The 17,842-nt window shown below is 68.2% G+C and overlaps 2 protein-coding genes and 1 non-coding gene across 3 annotated transcripts; all 3 read right to left on the bottom strand.

Annotated features, from left to right (window-relative positions):
- Window positions 1-18: 18 nt before the first annotated feature.
- On the bottom strand, window positions 19-11,522 carry BAZ2A (bromodomain adjacent to zinc finger domain 2A; the record flags this gene model as incomplete). Its single annotated transcript, XM_061368763.1, has 19 exons — window positions 11,402-11,522; window positions 9,596-10,087; window positions 9,356-9,499; window positions 8,426-8,584; window positions 8,108-8,308; window positions 7,965-8,025; window positions 7,758-7,866; window positions 6,892-7,002; window positions 6,133-6,373; window positions 5,449-5,510; window positions 4,976-5,041; window positions 4,722-4,877; window positions 3,570-3,824; window positions 2,212-2,426; window positions 1,991-2,065; window positions 1,230-1,401; window positions 623-682; window positions 354-489; window positions 19-127 (listed from the first exon to the last, which is right to left on the bottom strand). Coding segments are annotated over exons 1-19 (2,945 nt in total), but the record flags the coding sequence as incomplete, so codon positions are not given.
- Window positions 11,523-13,944: 2,422 nt separating this feature from the next.
- ATP5F1B (ATP synthase F1 subunit beta) lies at window positions 13,945-17,558 on the bottom strand. Its single transcript, XM_061368708.1, has 10 exons — window positions 17,399-17,558; window positions 16,968-17,150; window positions 16,617-16,791; window positions 16,415-16,536; window positions 16,037-16,221; window positions 15,799-15,957; window positions 15,595-15,717; window positions 14,511-14,723; window positions 14,231-14,432; window positions 13,945-14,135 (listed from the first exon to the last, which is right to left on the bottom strand). The coding sequence occupies exons 1-10, from the start codon at window positions 17,538-17,540 to the stop codon at window positions 14,038-14,040; spliced, it is 1,602 nt and encodes a 533-aa protein (XP_061224692.1). The 5' UTR covers window positions 17,541-17,558; the 3' UTR covers window positions 13,945-14,037.
- Window positions 16,295-16,368, bottom strand: LOC133220562 (small nucleolar RNA SNORD59). Its single transcript, XR_009727754.1, has one exon. It is a non-coding gene; the product is annotated as a small nucleolar RNA SNORD59 (small nucleolar RNA).
- Window positions 17,559-17,842: the final 284 nt, after the last annotated feature.

A 17,842-nucleotide genomic window follows, 5' to 3' on the forward strand; every position in this document is an offset into this window, starting at 1 on the left:
CGGGGCCGGCCCCGGGACCGGGAAACCGGGGGGGGCACCCGGGGGGCCACGGGCACCGGCACCGGCTCCGGGTCTGGTTCCGGTTCCGGCTTTACCGCGGGCGGCTTCTGCTCCGGGGGCTCCGGCTCTGCAGGGAGGGGATGGGGGCGTTGGGATGCATTGACCTATGGGGGGGCTTTGGGATGCATTCCCCTATGGGGCGGCGTTGGGATGTATTGACCTGTGGGGGGTGTTGGGATGCATTGCCCTATGGGGGCTGTTGGGATCCATTGCCCTATGGGGGGGCTGTTGGGATGCATTGCTCTATGGCGGGGGGGGTCCCCCCCTCCCCTCCCCTCCTGCCCCACACTCACCCTCCGCGCCCTCCACGAAGATGCCCCCCAGGTGGGGCAGGACCCAGTAGCGGCGCCGGTACCGGTCCTGCCCCAGCGATGCCGCGCGCAGCATCTGCGAGGAATGGAGCAGCTTCTTGCGGAAGAACATCTGCCTCTATGGGGAGAGCGCAGCGTGGGGCCGGGCCCCATAGACAGAGCCCCATAGACAGAGCCCCATAGATAGGGCCCCACAGAGCCCCACAGAGCCCCATAGAGGGGCAGGAGCCGGGCCCCCATCGCCCGCTCACCTTGGCCAGCTTCTCGATCTGCCGCTCCAGCTCGGGGATGCTGGATGTGGAGGTGTCGAGCTGGGGGCAGGAGGGGGGCAGTGAAGGGAGCAGCGATGGAGCCCCCCCTGCCCCACATCTGTGCCCCACATCCCCCCCCACATCCCCAGCCCCGCATCCCCCTCCCTGCATCCCCTGCCCCACATCATCCCCCCCCCCCACATCCCTGCCCCGCATACCCCGCCCCGCATCCCCCGCCCCGCATCCCCCTCCCACATCCCCGCCCCACATCCCCCTCCCCACCTGTTCCCCACCCCCTCTGCCCCACATCCCCCACCCCACATCCCCCCCACATCCCCCTCCCCACATCCCCGGCCCCACATCTGTGCCCCGCATCCCCACCCCACATCATCCCAGCCCCGCATCCCCCTCCCCGCATCCCCCGCCCCACATCCCCGCCCCACATCATCCCAGCCCCACATCCCCCCGCATCCCCGCCCCGCATCATCCCAGCCCCGCATCCCCGCCCCACATCCCCACATCCCCCTCCCACATCCCAGCCCCGCATCCCCGCACCACATCCCCTCCCCACATCCCCCCCCATCCCCCGCCCCCCCCCGGCTCCCACCTCCTCCTCCCTGCGCCAGCGCCGCCCCCGGGTCTCCTCCTCCTCGTCCTCCCCGTCGGGCTCCAGCCCCGGGCCCTCGCTCAGGCGGGAGCTGCGCCGGCGCCGCGCGGCCTCCAGCGGGGGGAGCTCGGACTCGGGGCGCCCGCTCCGCTTGGCCAGGGCCACCCTGAGCCTGCCCCACAGAGCGCAGGGATCACGGAGTGCCCCACAGAGTGCCCCTGCCCCACTGCCCCTGCCCCACTGAGTGCCCCACTGCCTGCCCCACAGAGCGCAGGGATCACGGAGTGCCCCACAGAGTGCCCCTGCCCCACTGCCGGCCCCACTGCCCCTGCCCCACTGAGTGCCCCACTGCCTGCCCCACAGAGCGCAGGGATCACGGAGTGCCCCACAGAGTGCCCCTGCCCCACTGAGTGCCCCACTGAGTGCCCCACTGCCCCTGCCCCACTGCCCCTGCCCCACTGCCTGCCCCACTGAGTGCCCCAGTGCCTTCCCCACTGCCCCTGCCTGCCCCACTGCCTGCCCCACAGAGCGCAGGGCTCACAGAGTGCCCCAGTGCCCGCCGCACTGCCCCTGCCCCACTGAGTGCCCCACTGCCCCTGCCTGCCCCATTGCCTGCCCCACAGAGCGCAGGGCTCACGGAGTGCCCCACTGCCTGCCCCACTGCCCCTGCCGGCCCCACTGCCTACCCCACTGCCTGCCCCATTGCCTGCCCCACTGCCCGCCCCCACTGCCTGCCCCACTGCCCCCCCCCCAGCACCCACCTGCGCAGCCGCCCCTCGATGACCCACTTGTTCCTGCGGTACCCGGCCATGCTCTCCAGGCTCTTGTCGATCTCACTGCAGGGAGACAGAGCCCGTTCCCCACTGCGCCAATGGGGCAGGACCCCCATGGACCCCCAGGACCCCCATGGACCCCCACTGACCCCTATGGACCCCCATGGAACCCCATTGACCCCCATGGACCCTGCCCCATTGAACCTCACCTGATGATGCGGGCGCTCCCGTTGAGCTCGTCCACCAGGAAGGCCAGGATGGAGGCCTTGGTGCCGGGGGGCAGCGCCTGGAAGGGTTTGGTGCGGAGCCCCCCCCAGAGCCCCTCGGGCGCCCCCCGCGCCGCCAGGAAGCAGCGCAGGACCTCGGAGACGGTGTCGCGGCTGAGCCGGATCTCGGGCACCTTCTCCCCCAGGATCCTGAGGGACTGGGGGGGGCGGGGGGTGAGGAGGGTCCCGAGGGGTGGGGATGGGGGGGAATGGGGGTGGGAATGGGGCAGGAATGGGGATGGGGCTCAGGGGGTGGGGATGGGAGCAGGAATGGGGCAGGGATGGGGCTGGGAATGGGGCTGGGATGGAGCAGGGAATGGGAGCAGGGAATGGGATGTGGATAGGATAGGATAGGATAGGATGGATATGGATGGATACAGATGGATATGGATGGGCTCAGCAGTGTGTCCTGCTCACCTGGCAGCAGTGGGGCAGGGATGGGATGGATATGGATGGATACAGATGGATATGGATGGATACAGATGGATATGGATATGGATGGATATGGATGGGATATGGATGGATACGGATGGAATGGGGTCTGTATCCCCTCACCTGGCAGCAGTGGGGCAAGGATGGATGTGGATAGGATGGATATGGATGGATATGGATGGGCTCAGTACTGCACCCCCTCACCTGGCAGCAGTGGGGCAGGGATGGGATGGATATGGATGGATATGGATGGATGTGGATGGATGTGGATAGATGTGGATGGGATGTGATGGGGTCCATGTTCCCTCACCTGGCAGCAGTGGGGCAGGGATGTGGATGGATGGATATGGATGGATATAGATATGGGTATGGATGGGGTCCATGTCCCCTCACCTGGCAGCAGTGGGGCAGGGATGGGATGGGATGGGATGGATATGGATGGATGTGGATGGATATGGATGTGATGGGGTCCATGTCCCCTCACCTGGCAGCAGTGGGGCAGGGATGTGGATGGATGGATATGGATGGATATAGATATGGGTATGGATGGGGTCCATGTCCCCTCACCTGGCAGCAGTGGGGCAGGGATGGGATGGGATGGATATGGATGGATATGGATGGATATGGATGGATATGGATGGATATGGATGGATATGGATGGATATGGATGGGCTCAGTACTGCACCCCCTCACCTGGGAGCAGTGGGGCAGGGATGGGATGGATGTGGATGGATATGGATGGATGTGGATGGATATGGATGGATATGGATATGGATGGGGTCTGTCTCCCCCTCACCTGGCAGCAGTGGGGCAGGGATGGGATGGATACGGATGGATATGGGTATGGATGGGGTCTGTCTCCCCCTCACCTGGCAGCAGTGGGGGAGGCCGGGGTCCCCCAGCGCCGCCCGCAGCAGCCTCACGAGCAGGTCCTGGAGCCTCCCCGCGCTGTCCCCCAGCCCCAGCAGCCCCTCCTGCAGCGCGCTCAGGCTGGGCACGTCCCGGCCCGGCTCCAGCCCCAGCACCCGCCCGTACCCGCGCAGGAACTCCAGCACCGCCAGGCACCGGGACACCGCAGCGCCCGGCAGCACCAGCCCGGGGATGCGCGACAGCGGCGGCAGCGGCTGCGGGGCACGGATGAGGTCAATGGGGAGGGATGAGGGGTCCCAGTGACCCCATCCCCATCCCATCCCATCCCCATCCCCATCCCATCCCCATCCCCATCCCATCCCCATCCCCATCCCCATCCCATCCCATCCCCATCCCCATCCCATCCCCATCCCATCCCCATCCCATCCCCATCCCATCCCACCCCCATCCCATCCCCATCCCCATCCCCATCCCATCCCCATCCCATCCCATCCCATCCCCATCCCCATCCCATCCCCATCCCATCCCCATCCCTTCCCATCCCCATCCCATCCCCATCCCATCCCCATCCCCATCCCCATCCCATCCCCATCCCCATCCCCATCCCATCCCATCCCCCATCCCCATCCCATCCCATCCCCATCCCATCCCCATCCCCATCCCCATCCCATCCCATCCCCATCCCCATCCCATCCCATCCCATCCCCATCCCATCCCATCCCATCCCCATCCCATCCCCATCCCCATCCCATCCCCATCCCATCCCATCCCCATCCATCCCCATCCCCATCCCATCCCATCCCCATCCCATCCCATCCCCATCCCATCCCCATCCCCATCCCATCCCATCCCCATCCCATCCCCATCCCCATCCCATCCCCATCCCATCCCATCCCCATCCCATCCCATCCCCATCCCCATCCCATCCCATCCCCATCCCATCCCCTCCCCATCCCCTCCCCATCCCCATCCCATCCCCATCCCCATCCCATCCCCATCCCCATCCCATCCCCATCCCCTTCCCCATCCCCATCCCCATCCCATCCCATCCCCCATCCCATCCCCATCCCATCCCATCCCCATCCCATCCCCATCCCATCCCATCCCATCCCCATCCCCATCCCCATCCCATCCCACCCCATCCCCGGTACCTGGTGGTCCCCCAAGCACAGATCCTCCGTTGGTTTCCTCATCTCCTCCATCCGGAGCCGCTGCTCCCGGCGCCCCTTGGGGGCCCCCCGGCCCCTCCGCTCCTTGCCCCTGGTTTTCTCCTTCCCCTTCTCGGCTTTGCCCCTCTTGGCCTTGGCCTGAAGGAGCCGGGGGGCAATGGGGGGTTCATGGGGGTGAGGGGGCAGCGGCTCCATCGCTCCCCCCCTCCCTGCCCCACTGAGCCCCCGGCGCTCACCTTGCAGCGCCGCTTGGGCTCCTTCACCCGGGGGGGTTTGGGGTCTGCCTGCTGCTGGCTCCTGGCCTGGAAGGGACCGAACCCCAGGGCTCCAGCACCGAACCCCAGTGCCCAGGGACCGAACCCCAGGGCTCCAGCACCCCATTGGTCCCTCAGCATCATGGCTCCATCACCCCATGGCTCTATCACCAAACCCCATTCCTCCATCACCAAACCCCAGCGCCCAATGACCAAACCCCAGTGCTCCATCACCCCACGCCTCCATCACCCCACAGCTCCATCACCCCATTGGTCCCTCAGCATCATGTCTCCATCACCCCACGTCTCCATCACCCCACAGCTCCATCACCCCATTGGTCCCCCTGCACCCCCCCATCACCCCACAGCTCCATCACCCCATTGGTCCCACAGCACCCCCCCATCACTCCATGGCTCCATCACCCCATTGGTCCCCCTGCACCCCATCCCCTCACCTTCCTCCTCATCTTCTTCTTGATCTTGTTCATCCTGGCCTTGTCCTCCTCGCTCAGCGCCTCTATGGGAGCAGAGAGCGATGGAGCTGATGGAGCCCCTGGACCCACGGCCCCCATGTGCCCCCCAGCCCCATAGCCCCCTCTGTACCCCCCATCACCCCCTGTACCCGCCCAGCCCATCACCCCCCTGTACCCCCCAGCCCCATAGCCCCATCTGTACCCCCCATCACCCCCTGTACCCGCCCAGCCCATCACCCCCTGCCCGCCCAGCCCCATCACCCCCTACCTTGCCCTCCAGCCCCATTGCCCCCCCGTACCCCCCCACCCCGTCACCCCCGTACCCCCAGCACCCCCTGTACCCCCCCATTGCCCCCCCTGTACCCCCCCACCCCATCACCCCCCTGTACCCCCAGCACCCCCTGTACCCCCCCTGTACCCCCCCATCACCCCCCGTACCCCCCCACCCCCACTGCCCCCCCATACCCCCCACCCCATCACCCCCTGTACCCCCCCATTGCCCCCCCCGTACCCCCCTGTACCCCCCCAGCCCCCCCTGTACCCCCCAGCCCCCCCTGTACCCCCCCACCCCATCACCCCCTGTACCCCCTATTGGCCCCCCTGTACCCCCCATTGCCCCCCCTGTACCCCCCCTGGTACCCCCCCCATTGCCCCCCCCCCCCCCACCTTGCCCCTCGAGCCTCTTGAGCAGCCGCGCGTCCGCCTTGCTCAGCAGCTCCAGCAGCCGCGCCTTGGGGGGGCGGCCCCGGCCCCGTTTGCCCCCCCCCGGCGCTGCCCCCCCCGGGGCCCCCCCCGGGCCCTCCTTGCCCTTGGGCCTCTCGGCGTTGCGGGGCCGCCCCCGCTTGCCGGTGATGGCCTGGATGCGGGAGGGGATCTCCTCGGGGCTGAGCTGCACCCACTGCAGGCCCTGCACGGGACGGGGGTGAGCGGGGGGATAGGGGGGGATAGGGGGGGATATGGGGGGGGTATGGGGGGGTATGGGGGGTTGGGCGGGGTATGGGGGAGGATGTGCGGGGGATGTGGGTGGGTAAGGGGGGGATAAGGGGGGCTATAAGGGGGGGATATGGGAGGGTACGGGGGGGCTGTGGGGGGGATGTGGGCACAGATATGGGGGGGTATGGGGGGGATATAGGGGGGTATGGGGGGGATGTCGGGGAGTATAGGAGGAGTATGGGGAGTAGGGGGTAGGGTATGGATGGGGGGGGGATATGGGAGGCATATGGGTGGGGTATGGGTGGGATATGGGGGGGTTATGGGGGGTTATGGTGGGGATATGGGGGGAATGTGGGGGGGATATGGGGGTTATGGGGGAGATATGGGGGGGATATGGGGGGGGTATGGGGAGTATGGAGGGGATGTGGGCCCGGATATGGGGGCATATGGGGGGTGTATGAGGGGTCTGTGTGGGGGTGACCCCGGACCCACCTCCGCTGTCTCCCTCTCCTCATAGAAGTCCCCCACGGGCATGCGGGGGCTGAAGCTGAAGTGCTCCCGGCGCACGTCGGGGCCCTGGGCCCCCTGGTTCCTGCTCAGGTACTGGGGGGAGGAGGGGGGGGGATGAAGGCATCCGTGGGGCACAGGATCCATGGGGCACAGGATCCGTGGGGCTCAGGATCCGTGGGGCACAGGATCCATGGGGCACAGGATCCGTGGGGCACAGGATCAATGCATGGGGCACAGGATCCATGGGGCACAGGACCCGTGGGGCACAGGGTCCATGGGGCACAGGATCAATGGGGCACAGGAGCCATGCATGGGGCACAGGACCCGTGGGGCACAGGGTCCATGGGGCACAGGGTCCGTGGGGCACAGCATCCATGCATGGGGCACAGGATCCGTGGGGCACAGGATCCGTGGGGCACAGGATCAATGCATGGGGCACAGGATCCATGGGGCACAGGATCCGTGGGGCACAGGATCCGTGCATGGGGCACAGGATCCGTGGGGCACAGGATCCGTGGGGCACAGGATCCATGGGGCACAGGATCCATGCATGGGGCACAGGATCCATGGGGCACAGGACCCGTGGGGCACAGGACCCGTGGGGCACAGGACCCGTGGGGCACAGGATCCATGGGGCACAGGGTCCGTGGGGCACAGGATCCATGGAGCACAGGATCCGTGGGGCACAGGGTCCATGGGGCACAGGATCCATGCATGGGGCACAGGATCCGTGGGGCACAGGATCCGTGGGGCACAGGATCCGTGGGGCACAGGGTCCATGGGGCACAGGGTCCGTGGGGCACAGGATCCATGGGGCAGGGCCTGGGGGCTGCCCCCCCCCTCGGTACCTTGATGACCTCCGGGAACTGCTTCATCCTCTTCCCACAGGGCCCATAGTACCAGGTCTCCCCCTGCCACCGGTGGTTCCCCCTCTTGATGCGCACCTCCCGCCTCCACCTGCGCCCCACAAGCGTCAGCCCCGCGCTATGGGGCAGCCGTGGGGCAGCCGTGGGGCATCAATGGGGCTGGGTTTGAGGGGGGGGATGGACACGCACCCGTGCTGCAGCGGGAAGCGCACCTCCTCCTGCGTGGCGATGCGGCGCCGTGGGGCATCCCCTATGGGGCAGGGGATGGGCATGGGGTCAGTGCTGGGGGGGGTTAAAACGGGGTTCAATGGGATGGGGGGGTCCGGACCTACCCGGTGCTGAGCTCAGCGCTGCAGCCCCCGGTGCTGATGGAGCCTCGGGGCTGGTGCCGGCGGCTTCCTCCTCCTCCTCCTCCTCCTCCTCCTCCTCGGATGGGGCCGGGGACTCGGGGGTCCCCATTGTGGGGTCCAGCTCCAGGGACCCCGGCTCCTGCAGCCCCACGTGGCTGCTGCTGTTCAGCTCCACGCTGCTCTCTATGGGGCCGGGAGCAGGGGCATCACCGCCCGCTCCGCCCCAGACCCCTCCCCATGCGATGGGACCCAGAGCGCATCCCCATGGGGCTCCCCATAGCCCCGCTGTGGGGCACGAACCGTGCAGCGGGGGGGAGCCGGGCCCGGTGAGCAGCGGGGGGGGCAGGAGGCTGAAGGGGCCCTGGTGCAGGTCGGGGTCCGGGGGGTCCCCAAGGGGGGATTTGTGACCCCCGAGCTCAGCATCGTCCATGGAGTAGAGACCCGCGGGCCCGGCCGCATCTGCGGGGGGAACGGGCACGGATGGGGGGGGCGCAGCCCCACATCTGCCCCCCAGCCCCATAACCGGTACCGGAGGGGTTAAAGGGGGTCGGGAGCCCCCGGCCCCGCCTCCGGGAAGCGGAGCCCAAAATGGCCGAGGTGGAAGCGGAGCCGCGGAAGTTGGGAGCTGAGCGCCCGCCCCGGAGCCCGGCACGGACCCGCCCCGGCCCCATTGCACCGGTCCCATTGCACCGGCCCCATCACCCCGGCCCCATTGCACCGGCCCCATTGCACCGGTCCCATTGCACCGGTCCCATTGCACCGGTCCCATTGCCCCCCGGCCCCATTGCACCGGCCCCATCACCCCAGCCCCATTGCACCGATCCCATTGCCCCCCGGCCCCATTGCCCCTCAGCCCCACTGCCCCCCCGCCCCACTGACCCCCGGCCCCATTGCACCGGTCCCATTGCCCCCCGGCATCACTGCCCCCCAGCCCCACTGTCCCGGTCCCACTGAGCCCCAGCTCTGCTGCCCCAGCCCCCTTGCCCCCAGCCCCATTACCCCAGCCCCATCACCCCAGCCCCATCGCCACAGCCGCATTGCCCCAGCCCCACTGCTCCATCCCCACTGCCCCAGCCCCATCGCCCCATCCCCATTGATCCCCATCCCCATTGATCCCCATCCCCATCGCCCCATCCCCATTGATCCCCATCCCCATTGATCCCCATCCCCATTGATCCCCATCCCCATAGCCCCATCCCCATCGCCCCATCCCCACTGCCCCGGCCCTACCTGCGCCCAGCGCCCCGAAGGGCTCCAGGGGGTCCTCACTGAGGATGGGGGCATCGTCCAGGCGGGGGGCGAGGGGGGACGCAGCCCCCAGCCCCGGCCCCCCCGCTCCGGGGGCAGCCCCGTTGTAGCCGCACATCTTGAGCTCTAAAGGGAGCGATGGAGACGTCGCGCGCCCCATAGCAACGGGCCGGGGCCGGGGCTGGGGCCGGCCCCACAGCGCCCCCGGGCCCCGGTACCCACCCGGCTGCGCCTCCTCCAGCTCCACGCTGCCCACGAGCCCGGCGCCGTTCTCCACCGGGATGCCCTTGCCTGCGGCCTCGCCGCCTCCATCACCGGCGCCCGGCTCCTCCGGGAAGGGCTGCGCGGCCCCATAGAACCCGGCGGCCCCGTTGGGCACCAGCTCGAAGCCCTGCTCGTGGAAGGCGCCGTAGAGCTCCTGCGAGTCCAAGCCCAGCCCCATGGGGCCGGCGCCGCCGCTGCCCCACAGCTCCGGGCCGCGGGGGTTGGCGCCGGGGCCCGGGGGCTCGGTGCCGTTGAGGGCGAAGAGCGGCGGCGGGGGGGGGGGCGAGGGGCGCCCGTCCCTGGGGCCGGCGCAGGAGGTGAAGCCCCAGAGGCAGTCGCAGGAGCGCAGGGGCTGCGCGGCCGCGGGCGGGGAGCTGGGGGCCAAGGGGCCCGAAGCGCTGGGGTGAGAGGCGGTGGGGAAGCCGTTGAGGCCCAGGGGCCCGTTGAGACCTGGAAGGGAGAGAGCGGGGGGTGCTCGGGGGGTGCTCGGGGGGTGCTCTCGGGGGGTGCTGGAGATGATGCTTGAGGGATGTGCGAGGGGATGCTGAGGGGATACTGGAGGGGTGATGGAGGGGTGAGCGAGGGGGTGCTCAGGGGATACTGGAGGGGTGTGTAAGGGATGCTGGAGGGGATGCTCGAGGGATGCTCGGGGGACACTCGAGGCGATGCTGGAGGGGATACTGGAGGGGTGCTTGAGGGGTGCTCAAGGGGATGCTGGAGGGGATGCTTCAGGGATGCTCAGGGGATGCTGGAGGGGATGCTCAAAGGATGCTCGAGGGATGCTCGAGGCAATGCTTCAGGGATGCTCAGGGGATGCTAAAGGGGATGCTCGAGGGATGCTCGAGGCGATGCTCAAGGTATGCTCAAGGAGATGCTCAAGGGGATGCTGGAGGGATGCTCAAGGGGTGCTCGAGGGATGCTGGAGGGATGCTGGAGGGATACTAGAGGGATGCTTGAGGGATGCTCAAGGGATGCCTGAGGGACACTCAAGGGGATGATCAAGGTGATGCTGGAGGTCATGCTCGAGGGATGCGCAAGGGGATGCTCAGGGGATGCTGGAGTTGATGCTGGAGGAATGCTCGAGGGGATGCTCAAGGGGATGCTGGAAGTGATGCTGGAGGCAATGCCTGGGGATGCTCAAGGGATGCTCGAGGGGATGCTTGAGGGGATGCTTGAGGGGATGCTCGAGGGGATGCTCGAGGGGATGCTCGAGGGGATGCTCGAGGGGATGCTCGAGGGGATGCTCGAGGGGATGCTCGAGGAATGCTCGAGGGGATGCTACAGGGATGCTCGAGGGACACACAAGGGACGCGCAAGAGATGCTCGAGGGATGCTCGAGGGGATGCTCAAGGGGTGAGCAAGGGATGCTGGAGGGGATGCTCAATGGGATGCTCAAGGGGATGCTGGAGGGGATGTGCGAAGGGGTGCTTGAGGGGATGCTTGAGGGGTGCTCGAGGGGGTGCTCGAGGGATGCTCGAGGGATGCTTGAGGCGCTGCAGCCACAAGCGCTGCCCCCAGCTGGGGCTCCCCACCCACCGCAACCCTACAGGGACACCATGGCCCCTGCAGAGACACAATGACCCCTATGGGGACACCATGGCCCCTATGGGGACCCCACAGCCCCTATGGATACACCATGGCCCCTATGGGCACACCATGATCCCTATGGGGACACCATGGTCCCTATGGACACACCATGACCCCTATGGGGACACCATGGCCCCTATGGGCACACCAGGGCCCCTATGGGGACCCCACACTTACTTTTCCCTTGTGGGGAGAAGCCGAGCGCGGAGCCGGGGCCGAAGGGGCCGTCCCCCGAGGCCGCTTTGGGTCCTGAGGCTGCGGGCGCGGAGCTGAAGCCCAGGGGGGAGTTGGCTTCCATGGCTGCAGAGGGGACAAGAGGCACTTATGGGGCCGGGGCCCCCCCCAGAGGCACTTATGGGGCCGGGGCCCCCCCAGAGGCACTTATGGGGCCGGGACCCCCCCAGAGGCACTTATGGGGCCGGGGCCCCCCCAGAGGCACTTATGGGGCCGGGACCCCCCCCAGAGGCACTTATGGGGCCGGGACCCCCCCATAGCCCAGGGCTCTGGCCCCATGGATGCCACCGATGGAGCCGCATCCCTGGTGACCTTCACCGGTGGGGAGCAGCTTTGAGCCCCCCCACAAGTGATGGGGACAGGACCCAGCTCTGGCCCCCCCCCCTCCCGACCCCAAATGGGAGCCAATGGAGGAGATGGGAGCCCCGGTGCGGCCCCGATGGGGGGGTGATTTCACCCCCATGGCACCGGGGGACCGGGATGCGCTGGGTGCAGGTGGGATGGGATGCGATGGATGCAGGCCCATGGAGGGGAGAACCGGGATGGGGAACGGGGGGGACGGGATCCGGTGCCCCCCCCCCCCCCGCATCACGTGACCGGGAACGGAGCCGCGGTGGAATTGGGCCACGGGGAGCAACGGGAGCCGGGTCCGGCCCGAGCCCGGTAACGGCGGCGCCGCGGGGCCGGGGCAGCACCGGGACGAGGCCCCGGGTCTAAAAGGGCGTCCCCGGCTCAAGGAGACACCGGAAACACCGGAGCCACGGGGCGGGCGCTTCCCGTTCGCTTCCTGCGGGGGGGGGCTCCCTCCCCCCCTCCCTAAAACCGGGTCCCGTTGGGATGGAGGAGCCCCCCCCTCCCCCCCTCCTCAAAGGGGGGGTTCAAGAGGCGGAACCGGACGGGGAGGGGGGGAGGGGCACAAAGATGGGGGGAGGGGCACGGGGACTCCCTTTACGTGCGGGATGGGGGGGGGAGGTCACCGAGTGCCGGTAACGGAGGGGGGGGGCGCGGGGGTGTTTTACCGGTCACCGCAGGGGGGGTCCCCCTCCCTCCCGTCTCCCCCCCCTCCCGTTCCCGGTGCCGTTACCGGTATCGCTCCCGTTCCCGTGCCCGCCCCGGGCCCGGCTCAGGCGTTGCGGGCCGGGACGCGGCTCCTCGGGGCTCGGTCCCTTCCGCGCGGACCGGGCCGGGCCCGGGCGGCGGCGGCGGCGGCGGCGCAGGGCAGGAAGCGGCGGTCCCAGCTCCGCCCCCCCCCCCCCGCGCACGTCACCGCCGCCGCGATCGCGTCACCGGGAGCGGCGCGCGCGTCACCGCGAACGGGGGGGGGAATGGGGGGGATGGGGGGGCGGAGCCAAGCGCCCACGTGGGGGAGGGGGGGATTCCCCCCGCTCTGACCCCCCCCCCCCCCCCCCCCCCAACCCCAAACGCAGCCCGACCCCCGGGATCCCCGGTGACGTCACGCGGTGCGCAGGGCCCCGGTACCGGTTGTGGAGGGGGGGGGGGCCCGGTGCGGTCCCAAAGGGAACGGAGGGGGGGGGATGGGGATATCCCGGCCCCGTGCGCAACAGCGAGGGGGGAGGGGCGTGGTGCTGACCCCGTTCACCGGGATGTGGGTCCCGGTACAGCCCCGGGGGGGGGGGGGCTCCGTGTCCCGTCCACGGCGGCCCCTATGGGGGGGGGGGGCAGCCCCGGTGCGTGTCTGTGGGGAGGGAGGAAGCCCCTATGCGGATCTATGGGGGGGGGAGCCCCGGTACGTACCTATGGAGGGGTGCGTGGGGGGGGCAGCCCCGGTGCCCGCCCGGCGCGCTCCCGGTGCCGGTCCCGGTGTCGCGCAGGTGCTCCCGGCCCCGCGTGATGTCAGCGGCCGCCACCGCCCCCTCCGCCGCGGGGACGCGCCGCCATTTAAAGGGACCGCGGCCCCGTTTGGGTTCAAGGGGTTTGCTCCCCCCCCCCCCCCGCACCCCCAAACCCCGCTTTAACCCTCGGGGGTGCAGCGCTTGTGGGGACCCCCCCTCGGTGCTCCCGGTACCGGCCCCCCCCCCATAGGGCTTTGTGTTGTAAAATGGAGCCCCAATGGGGGACACACCAAGAGCAGGGCCCCCCCCCCATGATAACCACCTTGGGGGTGCGTGTGTGTGACCCCCATCTCCTACCCCCCACCTTGACCCCCATTGCCCCGCCCCCCCCATGATAACCGGCGTGGGGGTGCGTTTGTGTGACCCCCATCTCCTACCCCCCAACTTGACCCCCATTGCCCCCCCCATGATAACCGGCTTGGGGGTGCGTTTGTGTGACCCCCATCTCCTACCCCCCAACTTGACCCCCATTTCCCCCCCCATGATAACCAGCTTGGGGGTGCGTTTGTGTGACCCCCATCTCCTACCCCCCAACTTGACCCCCATTTCCCCCCCCATGATAACCGGCTTGGGGGTGCGTTTGTGTGACCCCCATTGCCCCCCCCCCATAGCTCAGATAAGACCCCAGGGGGGTGTTTTCAATTGATCTTTTATTGGAAACGTTAAATATTGGGGAGGGGGAAGCCCCGTTTTGGGGGGGGGTCCGGTTTTGGGGGGGCTCCACATTCAAGCGTGTTCCTCAGCCAACTTCTCCGCCTTGGCCACCGCCTCCTCGATGGGCCCCACCATGTAGAAGGCTTGCTCGGGGAGATGGTCGTATTCACCTGGGTGGGGGTGAAGAGGAGGTTAAGTTAGGGGGGGCACCCCCAAACCGTTGGGGTGTCCCCCCCCCCCATCATCACCCTGGTGCTGTCTGTACCCGCCAGGATCTGCTTGAAGCCCTTGATGGTCTCCTGCAGCGGCACCAGTTTGCCCATGTGGCCCGTGAAGACCTCGGCCACCTGGAAGGGCTGGGACAGGAAGCGCTGGATCTTGCGCGCCCGCGCCACCGTGAGCTTGTCCTCCTCGGAGAGCTCGTCCATGCCCAGGATGGCGATGATGTCCTGCAGGGATTTGTAGTCCTGCCGAGCAGGGTGAGGGTGAGCGGCTCCACGTGCACCCCCCCAGCTCCCTACGGGGGGCAGCCCTGGATCCCTCACCTGCAGGATCTTCTGCACCCCTCGAGCCACGTCGTAGTGCTCGGGCCCCACGATGTTGGGGTCCATGATGCGGGAGGTGGAGTCCAAGGGGTCCACGGCCGGGTAAATGCCCAGCTCGGCGATGGCGCGGGACAGCACCGTGGTGGCGTCCAAGTGGGCAAAGGTGGTGGCAGGGGCGGGGTCGGTCAAGTCGTCGGCTGGGACGTAGATGGCCTGGGGATGGAGGGGATGGGAGGGGACAATGGGGATGGAGGGGATGATGGGGATGGGAAGGGACAATGGGGATACAAAGGGATGATGGCGATAGGAAGGGGCAATGGGGATGGAGGGGATGGGAAGGGACAATAGGGATAGGAAGGGGCAATGGGGATAGGAGGGGACAATGGGGATGGAGGGGACAATGGGGATAGGAGGGGACAATGGGGATGGAGGGGACAATGGGGAGGGAGGGGACAATGAGGATAGGAAGGGACAGCAGGGATAGAAAGGACAACAGGGACAGGAGACGATGATGGGGACGGAGGGGATGATTGGGATAGGAGGGGATAATGAGAATAGGAAAGACAATTGAGTATAGAAAGAGATAATGAAAATAGGAAGGGACGATGGGGACGGAAGGGACGATGGGGACAGAGGGGATGACGGGGATAGGAAGGGACGATGGGGATGGAGGGGATGATGGGGATAGGAAGGGACGATGAGGATAGGAAGGGATGATGGGGATAGGAAGGGATAATGGGGACAGAGGGGATGATGAGGATAGGAAGGGACAACAGGGATAGGAGGGGACGATGGGGATGGAGGGGACAATGGGGATGGAGGGGACAATGAGGATAGGAAGGGACAACAGGGAGAGGACGATGGGGATGGAGAGGACGATGGGGATGGAGAGGACGATGGGGATAGGAGGGGATAATGAGAATAGGAAGGGACAATTGGGTATAGCAAGGGATAATGGGGATAGGAAGGGGCAATTGGGTATAGCAAGGGACAATGGGGATAGGAAGGGACAATGGGGATGATGGGGACAGGAGGGGACGATGACACAGCATCCTGAGGATGCACAATGCGGCTGCAGCCTCACCTGCACCGAGGTGATGGATCCCTTGCGGGTGGTGGTGATCCTCTCCTGCATGGTGCCCATATCGGTGGCCAGGGTGGGCTGGTAGCCCACGGCGGAGGGGATCCTCCCCAGCAGGGCTGACACCTTGGGGGGGGGGTACAAAGGCTCTGAGGGGGTGCCCAAGGGGATGGGGGGGTCAGAGCGGGGCTGGGGCCGAGCACCCACCTCGGAGCCAGCCTGGGTGAAGCGGAAGATGTTGTCAATGAAGAGCAGCACGTCCTGGCCCTCCTGGTCCCTGAAGTACTCGGCCACCGTGAGCCCGGTGAGGGCCACCCTGGCGCGGGCACCGGGGGGCTCGTTCATCTGCCCATAGACCAGGGCGACCTGCGGGCCAGGACAGGCGGTGGGCACCGTGCTACCGGTCCCATGTGTGACCCCATTCAGGGGACCCCCTTCTCCATACCTTGGACGTGGCATCCTTGAGGTTGATGACCCCGGACTCGATCATCTCGTGGTACAAATCATTCCCCTCGCGGGTCCGCTCCCCGACGCCGGCGAACACCGAGTACCCACCGTGGGCTTTGGCCACGTTGTTGATGAGCTCCATGATCAGCACCGTTTTGCCCACGCCGGCGCCTCCAAAGAGACCTGGGACCAAGGGGAATCCGGCTCGATCCCGCACCCATCCCGGTTGATCCCCCACATCCCTGCTCCCCCTTTTCCTCCTCAGATCGATCCGAGTGGCTTCAGGCAGCTCAGAAGAACGAAAGTCAATCGGTTCCTCATCAGTGAAGGAGTCTCTTTGTGTCCCCCCCCAACCATGCCCATAGGGAGCACGCACCGATCTTGCCCCCCTTGGCATAGGGCGCCAGCAGATCCACCACCTTGATCCCCGTCACCAGGATCTCCTGCTCCACGCTCATCTCCACGAACTCGGGGGCTTCAGCGTGAATAGCAGCGAACCTATAGGGAGGAATGGGGCTCAGGACCCCAAACCAGGCCCCACGGAGGGGAGGGGGTGGGTTAGGGGCGGCCTCGCTCACTGTTTGGTGGTGATGGGGCCCCGCTCATCGATGGGCTCCCCGATGACATTCATGATCCTGCCCAAGGTCTCGGGCCCCACGGGGATGCGGATGGGAGCTCCGGAATCCAGCACCTTCTGGCCCCTCACCAGCCCCTCGGTGCCGTCCATGGCGATGGTGCGCACCGTGTTCTCCCCTGCCAAAGGCCGAGGGCAGCGTCGCAGCAGCACCCGAGGGCTGGCCCTGGGGAGCCGCTGGTGCCTTCCCCCCGGGCCCTGCCATGGGGATGGGAGCCGCGGACGCGCTCCCGAGGCCGCTTCCCTCCTCCTCGCATGGGGACCCCCGGAGGAGGCAGCGGGAGCGGGTACTCACCCAGGTGCTGAGCCACCTCCAGCACCAGCCGCGTCTCCCGGCCCTGCACCTCCAGCGCGTTCAGGATGGGGGGCAGCCCCTCATCGAACTGCACATCCACCACGGCGCCGATAACGGCCACGATGCGCCCGGTGCTGGAGCCGGCCTTGGCCGCGGGGGCCGCCTGGGCCGCATAGTCCCGGCCTGCAGCGGGGGGGACGAGTCAAGGTCGGGCCGGGGGGAACGGCAGCTCCGGGCACCCGGGACAAGGCCCGAGACCCCCGGCCCCCCCCCCCCCCGGTACCGCCGTAACCCCCCCACGGTGCAATTGAGCCCCCTCCCCCCGCAGTGCAATCGATGCCCCCGCTCCATCCCCGCCGCCCCGTTGCAGGCCCCGGCCCCTCACCCGCGTAGGCCCCAAGGTGACCCCGCGTGCGCGGCCCCGCACTCACGCGGCTCCGCGGCGGCGGCGGGCGCGGCCCCGCGGCTCAGCAGCAGCGGGAGGAGGCCGCGGCCGGGCCCGGCCTCGCGGCGCAGCAGCGGCCGAACGGCGGCGGCAGCGGCCGCCGAGCACCGACCCGCCAGCCCCAACATGGCGCCGCCGACTGAGCGCCGCGCCCCGCCCGCCTCTGCACGGCCCTCGGGGGGGCGGGACCGCGGCGCCACGTCGCGCGCGCCATTGGATACCGCGCCACCCGCACTCGCTCTCTTATTGGCTACGTTTTCCTCGGCGCTCGCTTTTCGCCGAGACGCCATTGGGCCGCTTAGCCATCTGTCAAGGAGAGAGCTGAGGTGATTGGGCGAGCGTAGAGGGAAGGGGTGGGGCCAAGCGGAGAGCGGCGGAAGCGGCGGCGCACGTGTCCGCGGTTGTCCTTGGACCGGGCGCGGTGACCGCG

This window comes from Neopsephotus bourkii, unplaced genomic scaffold (assembly GCF_033783945.1).
Source record: "Neopsephotus bourkii isolate Nb327-2 ecotype Australia unplaced genomic scaffold, CSIRO-AGI_Nbou_v1 NB_1445, whole genome shotgun sequence".
Classification (NCBI taxonomy): domain Eukaryota; kingdom Metazoa; phylum Chordata; class Aves; order Psittaciformes; family Psittacidae; genus Neopsephotus; species Neopsephotus bourkii.

Coding starts and splice junctions, on each gene's coding strand:
- ATP5F1B (XM_061368708.1), bottom strand. CDS start 17,540: ATGTTGGGGCTGGCGGGTCGGTGCTCGGCGGCCGCTGCCGCCGCCGTT. Junction 16,792..16,967: donor GGAGGTGGCTCAGCACCTGG/GTGAGTACCCGC, acceptor GGCCTTTGGCAG/GGGAGAACACGGTGCGCACC. Junction 14,724..15,594: donor GATCCATCACCTCGGTGCAG/GTGAGGCTGCAG, acceptor CTCCATCCCCAG/GCCATCTACGTCCCAGCCGA.